Here is a 20,299-nt window from a genome sequence, read left to right as displayed (position 1 = left end):
GGTGATATTTACAGAATATTATGTAATCATTTAGTTATACCTGTTTTACTATTCATTCAACATGTGGGGCAGTAAGTCTTAGCAAACTAAGAATGAACTTAGCCCCTCAATCTTCAGGCTGTAGCTGACCTACCAGAAAGATGTGTACTAATTACTAAGCCTGTTTTTCATTTGAAAATAACCATACAGGCCTGACTGAAAGTGATGCTGAGAAGTAACAAAGGCTGAACATCCTATATATTTTTGTGGACACCCTGAGCCAGTGAAGTGCTGGGTGCTAGGGGCAAAGCAGTGGGCAGATCCCTCATGTAGCTCAGCCATTATATACATTATAAAGTTTGGTGCAAAAAAATCAATACAGTAAATGGCTCCCTAGAACAAATTAGTTGTGGGTTTATTTTAATTTGGTGGTGTCAAGAAGCAACCTCCTTTCTTTGCAAAATAACTGTGTCTCAGCCCTTAAATTACCATGATCAATAAAAAACATACAAATATATATACAAAATATTATGAATTTGTGTAAACTATATATAATTTACTATTTCCTAGATATAGAGTCGGTTGAACACATAAGTGTGATAAGGATTGCAAGCACAGCTCTTAGTTCAGAGTAAGAAGGGACTTTTCTTAGAATTAGATCTGCCCAACAAGGAATGGCCTATTTCAGAGTCCGGAGGTACTTACCCATCTCTGTGAGGCCCAGCTGACAGACCTGTTAGGTTAAAAGTCACCAATATGGAGGAGATTCTTGAGAAGAAAACTGAAATGGATAAATTCAGGTCAATTCTGAGATTCTATAATTAAGGTGAAGTGATTCATAAATGTGTTGATAGGTACAAAATTATAAGGCTGTAATTTACTCGGGAGACATTAGGGATTTATAGGGATAGAGTATACTACAACAGGAGTGGTGTGGACAGATGAACTGGTTTGATCCTGTTCTTTCAAAATATCTTGTTTTTGGTGTAACATTTATCCACTGATTTGAAACCTAAATTTCAGAACTCTGAAACTCAAAAGCCTTGGCTATAGAAATCTAAAACTTAAACGGCTAATGTTTTGTTACCAGTTGTTTGTAATATTCTTGGAGGCGGCGGGTGTGTGTGTGTGTGTGTGTGTGTAATGCCCTGGCTGTAGGCTGGGGCAGAGCCTTGGGATACAGGTAAGCGGTGGATGTGCCCGTGATTGGGGTAGGAGAGGGCTATCCTTCCTAAGTATCTCAAAATATTATTCTGCTACATTATGGTTAAGTGTGACGACTTGGTTGAAAAGCATTGAAAAAAATGGTTGGAACTCATAAGAATGGTGCGAGTTCTTGTCTTAGGAAACTCAGTGGTCCTAGGAATTCACTTAAATTAACACCTTCCTCTGTCAACTAACAGCCAAATGAGGCCCTCTCAGCGTCAATGAATGACAGTCTCTCAATTCAGCCAGTTGTCCTTCGAGGACTCAGAACCTATCCTCTGGACTTGCCAACATGCCAGACTGAGCCTGAAGCTGAGAGCGTGGCCCTGATTTCCTGCGTGCTGTGGGGGGGCGTATTCAGATGTGTGTATGACGACGGACAATGCCTGTTAGCATTCGAAGCCTTTAGAACAGCCCATTTGTGACCAAGGGAGAAGTGTATTGATTCTGGAAAAGAAGTGCAATTCAAAACCGGGAAGAGGATGGATTGTTGTAATTGTTGTACAAGAAGTAGGAGTTTGTTCCTTAGAGGGTTTGCTGGAAACGAGAACGCGATGATTCTTTATTCAGTTTCCAGCAGTAGAAAACAGCTAACAAGAGAAGTCCCAGTCCAAGTTCGGAGCCGACTGGGCTTCTGTTGAGGACCGCTCCGAGGCGTGCGAGACAAGTGGGTGACGCAAGTTTGGGGCCAACTCCCCTACTCCTTGTAGCGGGACACAAGATGCCCCCAACTGTGCTTTCCCTTTACCGCTCTTCACGCAACACCACGCGTGCTTTGTTTCAGAAGCCGACCCTTCTTTCTCGGTTGGTCTGCAGCTCCACCAATCCCGCCCGTGACGGGGCGGGGCTTCAGGGTCAAGGTGGACCAATTCGCCAGCCTCGCCCCTACACGCGCTTTCGGACCCCCGGGGATGAGTGACAGCAGCCGGGCCCAACCTGCTGCTCCAGAGCGTGGCCTCCGCCAGGGGCGTTACGGGGCCGAGGCGCCGGGACCAATCGCATTGGACCTCAAGGGGCGGGGCCTCTTTGCCAGCCCCAGACCGGCGCCCTCCTTACTCCTTTTGTCAAATGAGAGGCGCGGAGGGGCGGTCCTTCGACCGAGGTTCAGCCAATGGTTGGAGCCGAGGTGGGCAGGCCGGGAGTGCTGGCGGCTGGTCCTCAGCTCCGAGCCGAGGTGCGGCGAGCCGGTGGGGGGACCGCGAGGCGAGCGCGGGAGCCTGGGCGGCGAGTGGGGTGTGAGCTGCCCGAAAATGCACTCGGATGCCGCCGCTGTCAGTGAGTAACAGAGAGCGAGCTGGCCGGGGCCGGGCGGTTGCTAGCACTCTCCACTACGCTCCCGCAGTCCCCGCCCCGCGCCTCCTGTCCCGAAACGCGCCGGGAGTCCCTGCCCGGGAGCCACCCCTTCCCCTCCCGGGGCCGGGGCGGGCGGTGACGCTGCGGGCGGCGCGGGGCGGGGGCGGGCGTGGGGGGGGGGAGGGGCCGGCCTGATGGGGGAGGGCGGAGGTGAGGGGGGTGGGGACTGGCTCCTTTTCAGTGTTGGGGGCAGGGGGGGCGGGACGTGCGATGAAGGGCTGGGACCGGAGTGCCTGGGGTGAATGGAGGTGGAGGCGGCGGCGGGCGCTAGCGGGCAGGGCCGGGGGTGGCACCGGCGCGGGGAGAGAGGGAGGGAGCGAGCGAGCGGGGCGCAGGGGTGAGGATTTCCTAGGGGCTGAGTGGTGCGGGCGGCTCCGTGAGAAAGGCGGGTGAGTGCTAGGGGAGCGCGGGGGCGGGGACAATGGGAAGAAGGCTGGATGGCGGGGGTGGGGGGGGGGAACAATGCGGTGGGGGAATGGGGGCAGCGGCCGAGCGGGGCTGGAGGGCGGGCGCGGAGATGAGGGCTGATGTAACGGGAGAGCGAGGTGGTGGGAAGGATTGGGGTGTGATGGGATAGTTGGGGAGTCCGGCGGGCTGGAGAGGCATAGGGAGGGTGGTAGGGTAATTGGGAGTGGTTAAGAGGGGGGCAGACGTTGGGGTAATAGGATTGAGCAGGTGTTGGGAAGAGAGGGTAATTGGGAGTTAGAGGCGAGGAAGGAGGGGAGGGTTTGAGGTGACAGGATGGGGGCAGGGGTAGGGGAGGTGCGGTGGGGGTGTAAAGCTAGTTGGGAGGAAAGGGGGGTTGGGAGGGGCCGGGGGCAGGGGGAGGACTGTCAAGTCCACATTCGGTCCGCGCGGGGCTCAGGGGAAAGGTGGCAAACTCAGTTTTCAGGGAGGTGTTCCCTCCCCCGGATCAAGATAGGGTCCATGTAAGGGGGAGCCCTGAGCTTCGGGGTGCCGGGAGAGGAGGGGGCGGGGCTGAGGTGGAGGGGGCGGGGAGGTGCCCTGAGGTTGGCGCTGGCCGCGGTTCCCCCCAGAGCGGCGGGAAGCGAGGTCAGCGCTGGCGCGGGCTCCGGCTGCGGGACTGGGAGGCGGGGCACGGGCGCGGGCTGCGGGTTTTCCGCGGCGGGAGCGGGAGGAGTCGGGCCCTGGAGACCAGGTGGGGGGTTTTGCGCAGGGGAGGTGTTGGGGTCCCAGGCAGTCCGTGGGTTTGGCAGTCTGTGACGCAGTTGTCTAATTTCTGGTCGTCAGGTGTGGACGCTGGTACCTAGAGACCCGCTTCCCTGCACGGGGTCCTGGACCACAGGCTCCACGTAGCGCCTGCGGAGCGCGACCTCTGCCTAGCTTGCGGGGAGGACGCGTTAGGGGTTTCCTTTAGGGTCTGGCTCTAGTGGCCGGGTGTGAAGGGGAAAGGCGGTCGCGCGGAATTCTGGGACTTGTAGTCCGCGCCGCGCGGGGCCGCGGTTGGGTTGGGTGCACGTGGGTAACTGTGGAAACGAGTCCCAGAATGCTTCGCGCCTTTCGGAGCTTCCCGGCTCTGCTAACTCGTGCTTTTTCCCCAGCGGACCCGAGCGCGCTCTTGGGAATCTTCTCTTGTCCCCTGGGGCTGGAGCGATTCACTAGACCTTCTCTCTGTGTCAGCGGGAGGGGGAAAACCAAGCCAGACACAGTCCTTTTGCACTTGGGTTCTTGATTCACTAGTTGATTACTTCCTCCGGCATTTGGTGGCCTTATTTGTAATTTGTAGGGTAATCCTTAGTCTTTTATCATCTAGCCCATAGGTTTGGAAAAACATTCAAAATTCAGCACTATCTTAAAGCAGAGTTTAGGATGCTGTGTTTATTGTGGCATCGAGTGTATGTAAACACTAGTTTAAAAGGCTTAATTTTACATAAATCTCGGAATGCAGTGGAGACCAGCGTAACCCTTGTGAAGGTAGTATAGATTATGTGGTTGTATTTCTTGGGCTGTTTGGACTGCCCAGAGATAGGACTTTTTGAAAAAAGATGGTCTTGAGTGATGGAGGAGGCTTAATGGAATTTAGGGTGGAAATGTGCCCATTCATAAAGCCAGCATGAAGACAAACAAAGGGAATATGTGATGTTTTCAGTTTTCAAGGCAATAGGGGAGCGAAGGAAGCTAGAAGAAGGTAAACTTGGTGGAGGGCCTTAAGTTTTCATATTGGTTTTTTTTTTTTTTTTTTTTTTGGTTTGCTTTTAACTGCTACTGTCATTCTTTCTCTTTGCCTCTTTAATATTAGAGACCACCCTCTCAGTCTTTAGGTGCCCTCAATGCCACATCTTTTGAGGATTCCCATTACCATTTAAATACTGAATCTGTACATCACAGAATCTGTAATGTAGAGGGCCATAAGATTAGCTCAGAGATGACAGACTGATTTTATGTGATATATAAGGTATTGTGAAACTATTGGTAGCATAGTCACTAGAAGAATATTATAATGATCCTAATGATAAAATTTTACCAAAAAGTCCTAAAATTTGGAAACCTTTTAGTATGGTTACAAATATACTGAACTTGCATACTTGATTAAGTGATTAATGGTTAAATGATGGCTGAAAATTTGGGCAATGTGTAATTTTTTCAGGAAAAGATTTCTGTTTATCTTACGTTTTGCTTAATCTTGTGACGAAATATTCAGGAAGCCTTTTGTGATGTGTTACTATGTAATGTGGACATGTTTTTTAAAATATGCACTTAATATTGGAATTTGTTCTTATATAAAGGGTAAAGTGTATGAAGATGAAAACAAGAGTTATAATTGTCTTCAAGGTGGTGTTTTAAAAGAAGTATTAGCTTAGTAATTTTTCCCTTTTTATCTCTATTATATCCCAAAGGGCAGTTGCCCTTTACACACACACAGTCCCCCTCTTCTCCAGCCCCTCAAACCCTAGGTTTCTAAACCTGATCAGCTTATATTTTATGCTGTGGATTTTAGGTTCCTCTTTAATTTTGGCCTTTGGGGAGGTCCTTTCTTTTCTTTTAATTTTTTAAAATGTTTTATTTATTTTTGACAGAAAGAGACACAGAGTATGAGAGGGGGAGGGGCAGAGAGAGAGGGAGACAGGGAATCGAAGCAGGTTCCAGGCTCTCAGCCGTCAGCACAGAGTCCAGTGTGGGGCTGGAACAAGTGAACTTCGAGATCATGACCTGAGCCAAAGTGGGATGCTTAACCCACTGAGCCACCCACGCGCCCCAATGGAGGTCCTTTATTTTCATGTGAACTTATCTATGCATTTAAACAGATGTTTCTTACCCTTGGCCCAGTATTTTTTCACAGTTTTATATTGGGAAGGTTTTTAGGTTATCTTGTCTATAGCACTGCCAGCAAAGTCTCCCTCATTTTCTTCATCCTAGAGAACTTCTGTACATTTACTCTTTCCTTCCTCTGTTCCTCCAAGAAGTGCCCCTGCCTGTACTTGATCACATTTTTCCAGATGTTATTTATCATTATATCCCTTTCTGTTTTTATCTTTAGCTGCTCCCAGCAGCTCTTATAGTTTATTGCTTTCTTCCTGGCTAATAATACATGTTTGGTATTTTGTCATCTCAAGAATAAGGATCTCGTTAAATCAGCAGAATAAAAAATCAACCTGTCAGAAACCGACCTCATGATTTGACCTCTGTTGTATCCATTATTGGCAAGTAACAATACACAACTAAAAATGGCATAAATAATAGAACTTATTATTGCCCAGTAGCAAGAAATGTAGAGAATAGATGATTCTGGTGCAGTGTCTGAATGATACCTGTGAAGACTCTAGGTTCTTTGCATCGCTTTCTTCCTCTCTTCTTAATATTTTGACTTCTGGAAAGCCTCGGGCTCGTTGCCTCTTGTTGGCAATGTGGTTGCTGGGGCCTCAGACATCATGCCTGTGTAAGACAGGGAAGAAAGGAATATATTTTCTTACAACTCCCCCTTAGCAGAGAGGAGTCTTCTAGAAGGTCACCTTGGAGACTCCCCCCCCCCCCCCAACCCCCTTTCAGTTTCACTGAATAGAACTGATCCTATGGCACTGCTACTTGTAAGGAAGGTTGAGAAAGTGAAAGTCTGGCATTTTTCAGCTGCTTTTGTGAGATGTGGCCTGTGCTAGGTGTAAGAACAGTGAGGAAAATGCTCTGGGTCGGCAGCCTACAGGTTATATCCCTGAGCCAGCTACTTTGTCCAGCTGTTTCTGGCTTGGTCTCAGTCTTTTTTTTTTTTATCTGTCAGTTTATTTTCTGCTTCATTTTAAAACAAAGGTGACTTACTAAGTATAAATAAAAGCCTGTCAAGAGAAGGAAAATAAATTGTAGATTTACAGGCTGCATATAAATGCTTGCTATATGTTAGAAACAGGCCATATTTTGGCTCTGCGCATCCTAGCAGTCAAAACAAAGAGGAAAGCAAGACTAATTAGTTTTATTCCTCTGGTTCATGAACTGCAATTCATTTACTGACCCAAGCTGGCAGCTTAGATATTTCTCATCCTTCCCCATGTCTACTGAACTCTCAGACCTATTGCCATCACCCTGGGGCTGATCCGTCTTTCCTTATGTTGTAGTGAATGGGCAGTAATCCTTTTGCTAGCCTCAGCCTCCTCTCCCTTTGCCTTCCTCATCGCTAGTCCAATCATCTTTTTCCTTAGAATTTCCCTAGACAAAACGAGGGTTCCCGTTTGCTGCATGAGATACAGACTCCTCAGAACCTGGGTTTGAACCAGCTTCTGTAGTTGAAGCTCGCTTTCTTCTCCCTGAACTGCTGCTTCCTTGTCCACTGCCATCAGTGCTACTTCTGGGGAGCTTTTCCTTACCGGGTTCCTGTTCCCTCTCTAGCAGACTCATCCTCTCTCTCTGTGTTGAATCTCCAAAGTACTGTTTACTTCTGTTCTCAGTTTTAACTTCTATAACAGTAGCTGCTTGTTTACTTATTTGTCCCTTCCCCAATTAGATTATTACCCCTTGAGATCTGGGACTATCTGACTTAGTATCCACTTTGTCATCAAAGATGATGCTTTGTTTAGGTCCTCAAGTATGTATTGAATTGCACTTAAATGGTCAACTCTTTTTTATTTAAAAAAAATTTTTTTTTTCAACGGTTTTTTATTTATTTTTTTGGGACAGAGAGAGACAGAGCATGAACGGGGGAGGGGCAGAGAGAGAGGGAGACACAGAATCGGAAACAGGCTCCAGGCTCCGAGCCATCAGCCCAGAGCCCGACGCGGGGCTCGAACTCACGGACCGCGAGATCGTGACCTGGCTGAAGTCGGACGCTTAACCGACTGCGCCACCCAGGCGCCCCAAAATGGCCAACTCTTAAATAGTGAATTATCTAGAAAATTTTAATTCTCCTTCCTATTTAGTATGCTTCTGAGTCTTTCATTATCTTCAGATTGTCTTCAGGGAATACAAACTTTTACTTATTCATTCTCTTTTTTAACAAAGTCAGCCATAAGCAAACCAATTTCAATTATATAAATATAAATATATTAGAGAATGCAAGCATGAGCAGGGGAGGGGCACAGGGAGAGGGAGAATCCTAAGCAGGCTCCACACCCAGCTACAGCCCCACCTGGGGCTTGATCCCACCACCCATTAGATCAGGACCTGAGGGGCGCCTGGGTGGCGCAGTCCGTTAAGCGTCTGACTTCAGCCAGGTCACGATCTCGCGGTCCGTGAGTTCGAGCCCCGCGTCAGGCTCTGGGCTGATGGCTCAGAGCCTGGAGCCTGTTTCCGATTCTGTGTCTCCCTCTCTCTCTGCCCCTCCCCCGTTCATGCTCTGTCTCTCTCTGTCCCAAAAATAAATAAAAACGTTGAAAAAAAAATTAAAAAAAAAAAAAAAAAAAAAAGAAAGATCAGGACCTGAGCCGAAACCAAGAGTTGGTCGCTTAGCCAGCTGAGCCACCCAGGGGCCCCGATAATATTTCTTTTTAAATACATGCAGATACCAGTTTTGAAGAATGCCTGAGGCACGGAGAAGTTCTCAAGGGGAAAGTAAAATGCTGGTGATGTACTAAGGGACCAGGAGTCTATGTGTGAAAGCACATGTTTCCATTTCAGATCTGGTGTGTAAGTCTGTGTGGAGAAGGCTAAGGCAGGGCTTGAGAAGACTGGCATTACCTCTCTTTGTTTTGTGACCAGATTCTGGTCCTTAGGGTTTATTTCGTAATGTTAACTATACATTGAGATTGCTGGAAGCTTTCTTCATTTAGATGATAAACTTTGTTAGTTGAAGGTGAATTTTCTGAGAATGTGACATTAATACTGATATCTTTTTATAGTTGGTCATCTTGCATTCGTATTAATAGCTTTTCAGAGCTTGTTCTTTTTTCTTATTCTGAGATTCAGGTTAGGAGAAGTATCTCTTGAGAATTATTCTTTTAAGCAGAATATACATTTAAAAAATATGCTTTAAGTAGAAAAAGATATCCAAACGCATTTTAAATAGAATCATGTATTTTGGCAATCATTGCATTACTGTTTCAGACCTAAGTGTTTTGTTTTTCCCCTCTTGTGTCCATTATTCTAGCAAACAGAATTTACTACTCCAGATTTGAATTATTTTTCTTTTATTTAGAAAACACTCTTAATGAGTTATTTTCAGTTTAGGAAGGTAGGCTTGTAGTTTTTGCAACTAATACACTAAAACACTAAATGATATGAAAAAGACCCCCACCCTCCCCAAGTAACATTACCTCTGGGTATGATTCCTTTTAGTTCCATCTTTGAGGGGTTTTTTTCTTGTATTTTTTTTTTTTTTTTTGGAAAACCTTTTGCTACTTGCTGGCCCATATCGCTAGTATTCCCAGAGATGGTGTGCCATCCGTTTGTGTCTGTGATGGGCATTGTCAGTCTTCCGGGCCCTGGCTCTTTCTCTGGTTGGGAAACTCCTACCTTTGTAGGCAGACCTGCTCACACACACCCACCACAGAACTTGAATGTGAATGAATGGAATCTGAAGCTGGAGGCAAGGGATGGAAAGAAGCCGGGGGAGTGCCCTGAGGCCGTTTGGAGGGGATGGGCAGTGGGGGCAGCTGCCCTGGTCCCAGGGGCCAGCCAGTTCTGGCTGTGTCTGCGTGCTCTGCCGTGTGCCCGTAAGCATTGTTTTGGTTGTGTAACTTGGTTTTCTGGATTTCCTAGACATGCTGTGAATTATATGGTGGCCCTTTAAAAGAGCAGTCGTTATCCTGTTATATTAGCTAGTTGGTTTCTGGTGCTCGAGAAACTAAGAATTCTGAAGATCAACATCCAGACCTGTCACCGGACCGTTCGTGGCAGAGGCCCTTGTGGAGAAGAGCAGTGATGTGCCTTTCCACCCTGACTGGACTCTGTTCAGAGTCCTAGGTTCCTGGTCCCAGGTTACTCAAAGGACAGAAAGGACACATAGGCATGTATGACGTCGGTTGTGGGTGCCGTCTTGCCAGTGGTCAGTCAGGACTCTGGGCCACACATCAGCCACCCTGCTGGATCCTGCTGGATCTCTGTATACAGAGCTTTTCACTGCTTGTCTTTTCCTAATCGCCTCTTTGCCCTGAAGACAAACAAAGTCTGATGCTCAGGAACTAATGTATAACTTCTAGTGTGTCTTTTTGGATCTGATTTGGGAGTATTAGCTATGGAAATAATATTTGTGGTTTTTTTGGGTAGAATATTTACCTAAAACTCCTATCTGAATGTCTTTATTGCATTTTAGTCATTTATTGCGTATAATATACATACTATAAAATTGTGCCTATTTTAAGTGTATATAGCTTGATGATTTTTGATAAATATCTATACTGGTATAACCAGTACTAAAATTAACATACAGAACATTTTCATTACCCCCAAAAGTTCCCTTGTGCCCCCTTGCAGTCTGTACTTCTCTCCTCCACATTGCACCACAATTTTTGGCTTTTGATCTGTATTATCTTAGGCCGCTTCCATGTTAGTTGATGATTTGTCACTTTGCTGTTCATGAGGATGTTACAGTATAAAAAGTATTTATACAGTACAGTATTAATCTCTCTCCCTTTTTTTACTGAACTATTAAATCCAAAGAAAAACTATCAGTACTGTATAAATTATAAATCTGGTAATGCTTTACCATGTGGAACTGTCTAGAGTGAAATGACTTGTTCTCTTGAAGTTTTCCAGTGGATGGCTGTTCTCTGTGGCCCAAAGAGGGTCACATCCAGGGTTTGCTTCCTGGATGTGTTGATGTCTTGGATTGTTATCTGGCTCAGGTTGAGAGACAGGAAAGCATAATAGTTAAGTGTGGGCCCTAGAGTCAAATTGCCTGGATTCAGATCCTTGCTCTGCTACATATTAGCTGTGTGACCATGGGTAAGTTGGTCAGCTACTCGGTGAGCTTCAGAGCCCTCACGTATAAAACTTCCCTGCTGCAGAATATGGAGTTGTGCAGTCAGTTAGCAGTGTTTATTGAGCATCTACCATGTACCAGGCCCAGTTCTTCATCTTTCGTGAAGTTCTCAGTCTAGTGTGGGGGAGGGAGATAATGAGCAGGTAAATCGTGCAGTGTGTCAGGTGGTGATAAGTTGTGTAAAGAAAAAAAATAAAGCGGTGGAGGGTGGGGGAGCACAGGTGTGTGAGCAGGGAGGGGAAAGGAATGGAGCACGTTGTGGTTTTAAATAGCAGAGTCAGGTTTTAGGTTAAGACCTGATGGGAGTGAGGAGCATTCCCGGCAGCAGGGGAGATGAATGCGAGGCTCTGAGTGGGAGCAGGCCCAGAACCAAGGAAGGAATCGCAAAGAGGCTGCTGTGCTTCGAGTGGAGTTGGGGGTCGGGCAGAGAGAAAGAAGTAGGAGGCAAGGTCTGAGCGATCCCAAGGATTAAATGAGATAAAACACGCAGTTTAGAGACGTGTGTAGCCCTTTTCTGTTTTTGTCGCTAATGACTGCTGTGTAATGACGCCTTCCTCATTAGGCTATGAAAGGAGACCCTTGAGAGGAAGAGAGGTTATCAGAAGGAAAAGAACCAAGTGAGGCATTCCTTCAGTTAGCCATTCACCAAACATTGGAGGCTTTCTTGTTTGTTGCCAGGCATTGCTGTAACACACGTGACTGTGAGAATGAGGGGGTCCCTGTGCCTAAGAAGCTTCTTCCAGCGGGTTTAGGGGTGGAGGCAGAGAAGTAATGGACGGTTTGAGTATGACACGATGGCAGCTAAGTTAGTTGGATGCCCAGGGTGCTTTGGGAGCAAATGGGAAGTTATTAAAATTAGACTTCACGGAAAGGTTAGTATTTATACTTTGGGTTTTGCTTTTGAAGTTTTCCTGTGTGAAGGAAAAGATCTATGTGCGCCTGGGGGGAGGATTAGGTAGGAGGGTGCTTTCCCAGCAGTGGGGACAAGCAGGGGTGACAGTACTGAGAACTGGGGCAGTAGAATGGGTGTTTGGCAGGCTAGAGTGAAGGGGACAAGGTGGAGGGGTGGGCAGGAGCCACACGGGCAGAGGGCTGTGAAGAGGGACCAGGGAGAGAGTATGAGTAGGAAGGAGAGGAGAGGAGGGAAGCACAAGTCAGACAAGGTGGGGCACAGGGAGAGAGGAGGAACAAGGGGGAATGGAGAGGGGCTGAGACAGGTTTGGTTTGGTGATTATCCTTGGACTGTTCCAGCTGCTTTGCCCGTCTTGACGCATTCAGCCCTCGCCACAGCCCTCAGAAGCAGGCTGTGTACCATTATTCCCATTTCACAAACGAGGAAGCTGAGGCGGAGAAAGGTTTAGTCGTCTTCGTAACGTCACACAGCTTGTAAGTAAGTGGCGAATTGAGATTCTAACTCAGGCATTCTGACCGCAGGGCTAGATGCCCCACCACTGCCCATGAACTAATACTCAACGTTCTGTTTGTGCCTTTGGTTTAGTCCTTATGGCAGCCCTGCAGGTATCCTGGAACCCCCGATTTTGTCTCTGGCCTGTGGATGGTGACGGCAGAGCCAGCTGACCTCATCGTCTCCATTTTGCTTCTGGCTCTTTTGTTCTTGGAGTGGGCCTCAACAGCATCAGCATGGAGGATGAATTCCTTCTTTGCCACTCCTCTCTCCTCCTTGCTGCCATCTTCTCTCAGTGACAGTTGGCATTTAAAAACTGATTCTAACTGGGGGACTGATTGTGGCAAAGTATTGCATACCTTAACTCACGGAATAGTCGTGTTTATTTCGTCTCCTTAGATCTTATTTTACTTTTTTTTTTTTTTTTTTTTACATTTTTTAAGTTTTTATTTATTTATTTTTGATAGCACGGGAGAGGCAGAGAGAGAATCCGAAGCAGGCTCTGCACAGTCAGCACAGAGCCCGACATGGGGCTCAGTCTCACGAACTGTGGGATCGTGACCTGAGTCAAAATCAAGAGTCAGATGCTTAACTGACTGAGCCACCCAGGTGCTCCAGCCACCCGGGTGTCTATTTTAAATAAACATGTATTAACTACTTCTAAAACATGCTTTTTAAAAATATGTATTTTTTTTAATGTTTGTTTATTTTTGAGAGACAGAGACAAGAATGCGAGCAGGGGAGGTGCAGAGAGAGAGAGAGAGTGAGAGACACAGAATCCAAAGTAGGCTCCAGGCTCTGAGCTGTCAGCACAGAGCCCGGTACAGGGCTTGAACTCACGAGCCATGAGATCATGACCTGAGCCGAAGTCAGGCACTTAACCGACTGAGCCACCCAGGCACCCCTAAAACATACTCTTTATATTATTTTTAAATCTAGGACATACCTAACAACATTGCAGAAAAGCGAGAAAACCTAAAACTTACCTTTCAGTAGAGCTACTTATGTGTTTTTGTGTAACATCTTTGAAATTGTTTTTCTTTCTGTAGTTGAGATTGAGTTCGACTCTTTTCCCCCTTTAGTATCCCTTTCTGCAGATGCCGTTCCCAGCAGTTAGACCACAGATTACTTGTTCTTTTTTTTTTAATTTTTTTTTTCAACGTTTATTTATTTTTGGGACAGAGAGAGACAGAGCATGAACGGGGGAGGGGCAGAGAGAGAGGGAGACACAGAATCGGAAACAGGCTCCAGGCTCTGAGCCATCAGCCCAGAGCCCGACGCGGGGCTCGAACTCACGGACCGCGAGATCGTGACCTGGCTGAAGTCGGACGCTTAACCGACTGCGCCACCCAGGCGCCCAGATTACTTGTTCTTAATTAAACGGGAGGCTGGGAAGGATAGTGGCATGGTCAAGTCCAGGCTACTGGCCATTGGCGCCACACTTTTAAAGGCCCGTCACCTTGTCATCCCTTCTGCCCTGTCTTTACTTTTTGATCTTCCAGGTTCAGCGTGTCTTAGTCTATTCTGTGTTCTAATAATAGCAGGGGTTAAAACAATGAACCGTAATGGGTACACAGCGTGGGCCAGCACTGTGCTAAGTGCTTGGCACACACCATCTCATTTGCTCCTTACAACGGCCTTGTGAAGGGGGGCCTGTTCTTCTGTACAGATGAGGACACTGAGGCACAGTGAGATTGGGTCACAAGGGGTCACTCAGCTAGGGTGTCACAGAGCTGAGACTCTAACCCGGGCCTTTCTGATGCCAGAGCGTCAGGGCTGTTGTGACATCAGTGAGATTAAAGGATGAGTTTTACTCTGAACCACGGAGTGGGTCTGTGTTCTTCGGCGGATGGGGTGGGGCAAAGGGAATGAATCTAGGGCCCCTTGTACCTCGTCACACTTGGAACGCAGCCAGACAGGGTGTCCTGAAGTGGCCGACTCCTTTGAGACGGCACCAGCAGGCACAGGTCGTGGAGTGGAAGACGGGGCTAGGTGGCGCACCGCCTCTCCTGGGCGGATGGCTTCTCGCAGCCTCTTTTACGGGTCCTGTGAGAGTTAGAAGGAAAAAGCCAGCAGCAGTATGCTTGGACAGCTTTAATTTTGGATCTTGTGCTCAGTGAAAATGCTGAGTCACCTACGGTGACCTGCTTCCCACCCCTTATCAGCGTCCTCTTTGCGTGGCTCACCTTTTGGCTCTTGTGCCTTTAAGTAGCAAGTGTTTATTGATGAGGGGAATGATGTTAACGTCTTCCTACTGCTACTTTGTTTCTTTTCATTTTCACCTTATAATCTTTCCAGCCGTACAATCTTTCCCCTACATCTGGAGCTTTTCTTTTTCCCATGCTGACGGGGTCCCCGTGAATGAGTTGGGTTCTGGTCTGTTCTGTGCTGAGCTCGTTCTGCGCTGTGCTGGCAGGCTGGGGCTGGAACTCCCCTCCCTGGCTACATGTTAGAATCACCTGGGTTACTGAAACATCCACGACCCTGCTCCCACTTTTATCTAATTGATCTGGATTGGGGCCCTGGCTGCTTTTCAAGCTTCCCAGGTGATTCTTATGTGCAGCCACTGGATTAGCATTAAGAAGCTTAATTAGCGAGCTGGGTTTGGTTCGGGCTATGGGGGAGAGGGCGCTGGGCGGATAGCCAGCCATTCCTGCTCATTGTGTGACGTCCCAGCCAGCGCTCAGTGCTTACCGTGTGCCAGGTACTGTTCCAAGCCCATCCCAGCGTCAACTCATTTAATCCTCGCAGTAGCCCTGTGAGGCAGGTGCTGCTATTTTCTGTTTCATAAAGAAATTCCCACTAGCAACGAAGGGTATGTAGTATGAAACTGACCCACAAACCTAGCACACAAACTTAGAGTAATACAGTAAATCTAAAGCTGGGGGGTGCAGGTGCTGCTTTTGATAGAGTCAGGAGAGGAGAGACCTCTCTGATGAGGTGACATTTGAATAGATATTTCAGTGAAGTCGGCTGGCAGGCTTTGCGGACACCAGAGGTCATTGACGCAGAGGCATATTAAATGCAAAGGCCCTGAGGTAGGAATTCACGTGAGTCTTCAAGGAAGAGAGTGGCTGGAATGGAGTGAGCAAGGATAATGGAATGAGATGACTTAGGTCAGATCATGTAGGGCCTTGTAAGGACTTGTTGAAGACTTGGATTTTTTTTTTTTTTTCTTTTATGCTGCAGTAACAAATCCAAAATTGTGTTGCTTGAAATCAGAGGTTGTTCCGTGTTCTTTGCAGGTTGGCAGGGGTCTCCTCTTGACATCATTGGCATTCTCATTCTCCGTCTCTCTGAAACTCACTGGACAAAGGGCTTCTGTTTCTAGAAGGAAGGAGGCAAGGCAAACCTAAAGAATAAATTTCAACTACCCTTGATTTTGACAACAGAATTTTTTTCATTTTCCTTATCACTGAGTAAAATCGACATTTCAGGAGAATGGGCCATGTAACCTGTAGCTTGGAGAACCCGTAGCATTACATATTGAACCTGAGTTAGGCCTTAGCCCACTCTGCTCGACCACGTTGTTGTTCTGCCCCAGAAACATCAGGGACCCATGCTGATTTGATAACCTTTAATTTTGTCCGATCTTGTTTCACTTTTTTTGGTCAATAACATGGTTATTCTGCTCCTCCCCTCCTCAAGAGCCTTTACTGGTTTAGTTCATTCATGGTCATCAGGAAGCATTTATTAAGTACATGTCTGTGCATAGTGCTGCATTGAAAACCTCTAGACCTGAGAGCATTGCTCACTGCCCAACTAGAGTTTAGCTAATAATAAAATACTTCCATTCATCGTTAGTGCTCTAGAAGAAGTGTACTTGAAATCAAAATAACACAGGTGTTATTAGTGGTAGCTTCTTTGCACATCTTTTCTCTTAAAAAGTTGGTTGTTTTGGATTCAGCCAGTTTTAGTAACTTTTAAGAAATGTTACTCTAATTTGTGTACCTGATTATTAACAACTTTGGGTGGGAAATGGTATTGCTTTTTCCTTTTATGGAGCATGAAGATAGGTCAATTTTTGCTCTGATTACAAATAAGCTAGAATGGAGGAACGGACTTTGGATGGGGAATCAGAAGATGTGAATCATTCCCGGCTTGGCCACAGCTAGCTGTGTGATCCGCCTGAGCCAGTAAAAGGAGAATTGGACAAACGGACATGAAACGATGAACTCCTCTCGCATCTCCTGAGTGCAGTCATAGTGGTTTTTCCTCCTAGTACAGTGACATTTTATAAAGAGGTTAGTTCTGAGTCCATGTGTAAGGTCAAAGTCACCTGTATTAAAGATAGCACTTGGGAACACTTTGAGAAGGTGCCCCTCGAGGGGTTTTCTCAGATCCACCCAGGACGGCCAGTTCTTCCTCCAGCATGGGAGCAGATCACTGGCTCTTCAGTGGAGCACCAGCCGAAGCAGCTGGCCTGCATTGAGGGACCGAGTTTTATGGGAAATCCACTTTTAAATACTAGACTCGTTAAGTGTTGTGAGATGCACAAAATGTGACTGGCACGTGGAAACCGAGACTTAGGAGCAGCTATGGGATTTGTATTGCCTGTCTCCAGTTCGTTAAGTAGGATGGAGGGCAGTTGTGGGACAATTGAAATTTCTTTTCTTCTCTCTTCCTTTTCTTTCTTTCTTTTTTTTTTTGGCAAGTGAATGAAGTTGAATTTGTGTGAGTTAAGCGTGTTTCCTCTGCACTCCCACTGTACCAGGATTTCTCCTCTCCTCACTGTCTAACGTGAGGCCCTGCTTGTGCCCCACCTCAGTCACTCCCAGTCGTCTTCATGAGAGGCCACCCACCGTCCAGGCCACGCTCTTGCCGCAGAGTGATCCTTCTAAAGAATTCCTGATTTAAACATTTTGACCCTGTGCAGCACCCACGCTCCTAGCAGCGCTTCTCCAAGTTCTCCAGCAACACTCTGCCATGGCAGAGGTTCAGGGAATTAAGTACTCACAGGATCTTGGCAGCATGGCTCGGTGTGATGAAGTTTCTTTAAAGTCTTGTGCCATAACCGTGTTGTTGTGTTCGTATAATACTCTTAGAGGTGCCTTCTGTTGAGTAGAATCGATGCTGCTTGAATGCATCATGTTTATCTGCTTGGTTTGCATACCCTCTGGTGGCCCAGTGGGACATACGAGTCCTTAAGAGAGTAAATGGAAACTGGTGAGCAGGGTTCACAGACTCTTCATTTTCTGACCTTTGCCTTCCTTATGAGTTTCTCTTTTACCACTGCTCACAGTTCAAGGTCTAATGGTGTGGATGCATTTGAAATGCCCTGAATACATCAAAATTAAGATTTGGTGCCTTTGTATCTGCATTTATTCACTGAGTAATTATTGAGCACCTATTATGTGCCAGAGAGCGTTCTAAGTTGGTACTAGGGATACAGTAGTGGACAAGACCTGAGTCCTGGCTTCTGTGAAACTTACACTTTAATTGGGAGAGAAAGATGACAAATACAGAGGAAAGAAAGAAAGAAAGCATGGTAAGGTAAAAGATCAAAGAAGGGGTCCTGCTTGTTAGTCTGGCAAGGTTGGTAAGAAGGTGATGTTTAAGGGTGCTTGGGAGGCTCAGTCAGTTAAGCGACCGACTTCAGCTCAGGCCATGATCTCACCATTTGTGAATTTGAGCCCCACATTGGGTACTCTGCTGTCAGCACAGAGCCTGGAGCCTGCTTCGGATCCTCTGTCCCCCCCTCTCACTCTCTCCCTCCCCTGCTGGTTTTTCTCTCTGTCTCTTAAATAAATAAACTTAAAAAAAAAAAAAAAGGTGATATTTAAATGGCAACCTGGTGAAATGTGAGAGCAAGCTGTGTTATTATTAGAAGAAGGCTCAAGGCAAAGCATGTGTAAAGGTCCTGAAGTAGGAGTGTGCTTGGGATGGTCACTGAACAACAGGAAGCTCGTTGTGGCTAAGGAAGCAGCATGGGGAGGAGATGAGATTGCCTAGCCAACTGAGCCACCCAGGCACCAGGGAGGAGATGAGATTGGAGAGGTGGGTAGAGTCAGAGCAGAACCCGGAGCCCAAGATAAGGGCTTTTCTTTTGCCTTGAGTGCCTTCCCCTTCTATCTGTATGTAACTTTTGGGTGAGGTTGGAGTGAACTTTAATTTGTTCCACCTGCTAGCTAGTTGCCCCTCTGCTGAATGATTAGCTCTTCCTCATTTATTTGAAATGCCGTTTTATCATATGTTAATTAATATGTGTGTTTATAGACACGCACATATGTTCATCAGTGGTCTTCACTGATTTGTTTTCTTGCACATGTACCTCTCTATTATAATTGTTGTACCTTTATACCAAGCATGGGCGAACCGTGGCCCACAGGCCAATTTGGCCTACCACTTAGTTTTTATAAAGTTTTATTGGAACACAGCTACACTCCTTTGTTTATGTATTTATGGCTGCTTTGAGCTACCGTGGCACAGTAGTTGCAACAGAGATTGCATAGCCCACAAGCCTACAAATGTTTACTATCCAGCTCTCTACAAAGAGCTTACCAACCTCTGTTTTATACTCTGTTTTGATATCTGATAGGGCAGGTTCTCCCTCATTCTTCTTTTTTCAACAATTTCTTGGCAAGGCCAACATGTTTGTTCTTTCAGATGAACTTTAGAATCAATCTGCCCGAGTCCCTTCCTTTTCTCCACCTCTTTTGGGGTGGAGATCTGGGAGGCAGGAAGAATAGGAATTTGATTACATTTAATTTGTAGTTTAGTGCAAAGGGGAAGTGATTGCTTTACAATACTGAGTCTTTCCATTCCAGGAGTGTCATATCTCTACATTTAGGTCTTTCGGTAAACTTTTATTGTTTTTTTTTTCATTTGTATGTTACATATTAGTTTATTCCTGTAGGTATTATTGCTTTTTGTTGCTATTACAATGGGGATCATCTCCCAGCTATATTTTACAAGTGAGGATGGTATGAAGGAAAGGATTTGATTTTTAAGTGTTTAATTTGTGTCTGATCCTTTTCTGGAAGTAAACTCCTATAAGGGCTGTTCATTTTTAAATTTGATTCTTGTTGCTGATGGTCAGTTGTCTGAACTCACATAATTGTTTCATTCCTAATATTTATGTCCCTGTCTATGTTGTGGAGCTCTAAACCCAGGGGACTTTGGGGACACGGGCTTTGACCTCCCCTCAGTGGCATTCTTTTCTTTTCCATTTTGTAGGTCATGCCAAATGGTAATTGCAAAACAAACAAAAAACCAGGGAGCTTTATGCCCAGTCAACATTTGTTGATCGTTTTAAGAATACCCAGAATACCCAGAAGATAATTTAGGCAAGCTGTTTATCAAGCAGGCTGTGCCCTTTTGCAGAGCCAGTTTTGCTTTTAATACAGAATCTAGGGTTTGCGTGTCACACAGGAGAGTGACACCCAGTCACTGCTTTACTGTGGAGAGCCATGTGGTCCTGGAGTAAAGGTGACTTAACCTGGCATTTATCCTTTGGAATTGAAATATGAGCAGAAGGAAATTTTTATGAATCAGTTAGTGCTTTCCTAAATACATTCTGTGTAAAGCATTTGATCTTTAGCCTTAACATCTATTCCTTAAGGATGTGAAATCTATTTTAGATTTCAAGGTCTATTACTTGCCCTGAGCACTGAACAGATGAACCATAAATTCAATATGTGTTAACCTTTGTGGATTTATCTTTTAATGCCATTTTTGTCTTTTTTTTCCACTGAATTTGTGCCACCTCCTTAGCTGCTTCTTACCTTGGTGAGGCTAAAGTAAAATTAAGTGTGTTGCTGTTTTCTTTTTCCTTTCGGTGAAGTGATGATAGTGGATATGGAAATGGAGAATTGCTGACTGTGTTATGTGATTTGGGAAATAAGCCTTGTTATTCTTCTTGCCTGTGAAGTGAAACTTTGTATCTAGAACCTGGTCTTAAACGCTCTTGTATATTTTTTCCACTGTGTTGAGATTATCTTTGACCATCATCGTGGACATCAGTTGGTGGTGTGTGAATACAGAAAGGCCATCAC

General features: G+C 46.1%; 1 protein-coding gene across 4 annotated transcripts in view; it reads left to right on the top strand.

Annotated features, from left to right (window-relative positions):
• The first annotated feature begins 2,339 nt into the window (after positions 1-2,339).
• The window catches only part of DCUN1D4 (defective in cullin neddylation 1 domain containing 4), a 76,485-nt gene continuing 58,525 nt past the window's right edge, over positions 2,340-20,299 (top strand). The window contains exon 1 of one of the 4 annotated variants that reach the window (XM_032592991.1): positions 2,340-2,460. In XM_032592991.1, coding sequence (XP_032448882.1) covers positions 2,436-2,460 — 25 coding nt within the window. In that variant the 5' untranslated portion in view covers positions 2,340-2,435. Of the gene's footprint in view, positions 2,461-2,855; positions 2,928-20,299 lie in introns of those variants that run through there. The other 3 variants (XR_004343550.1, XM_030313883.2, XM_032592992.1) reach the window with 3 other exon arrangements.

This window comes from Lynx canadensis, chromosome B1 (assembly GCF_007474595.2).
Source record: "Lynx canadensis isolate LIC74 chromosome B1, mLynCan4.pri.v2, whole genome shotgun sequence".
NCBI lineage: Eukaryota > Metazoa > Chordata > Mammalia > Carnivora > Felidae > Lynx > Lynx canadensis.
The sequence above is the reverse complement of the archived record's forward strand: the minus strand, read 5'-3'. Positions and strand labels throughout refer to the sequence as shown.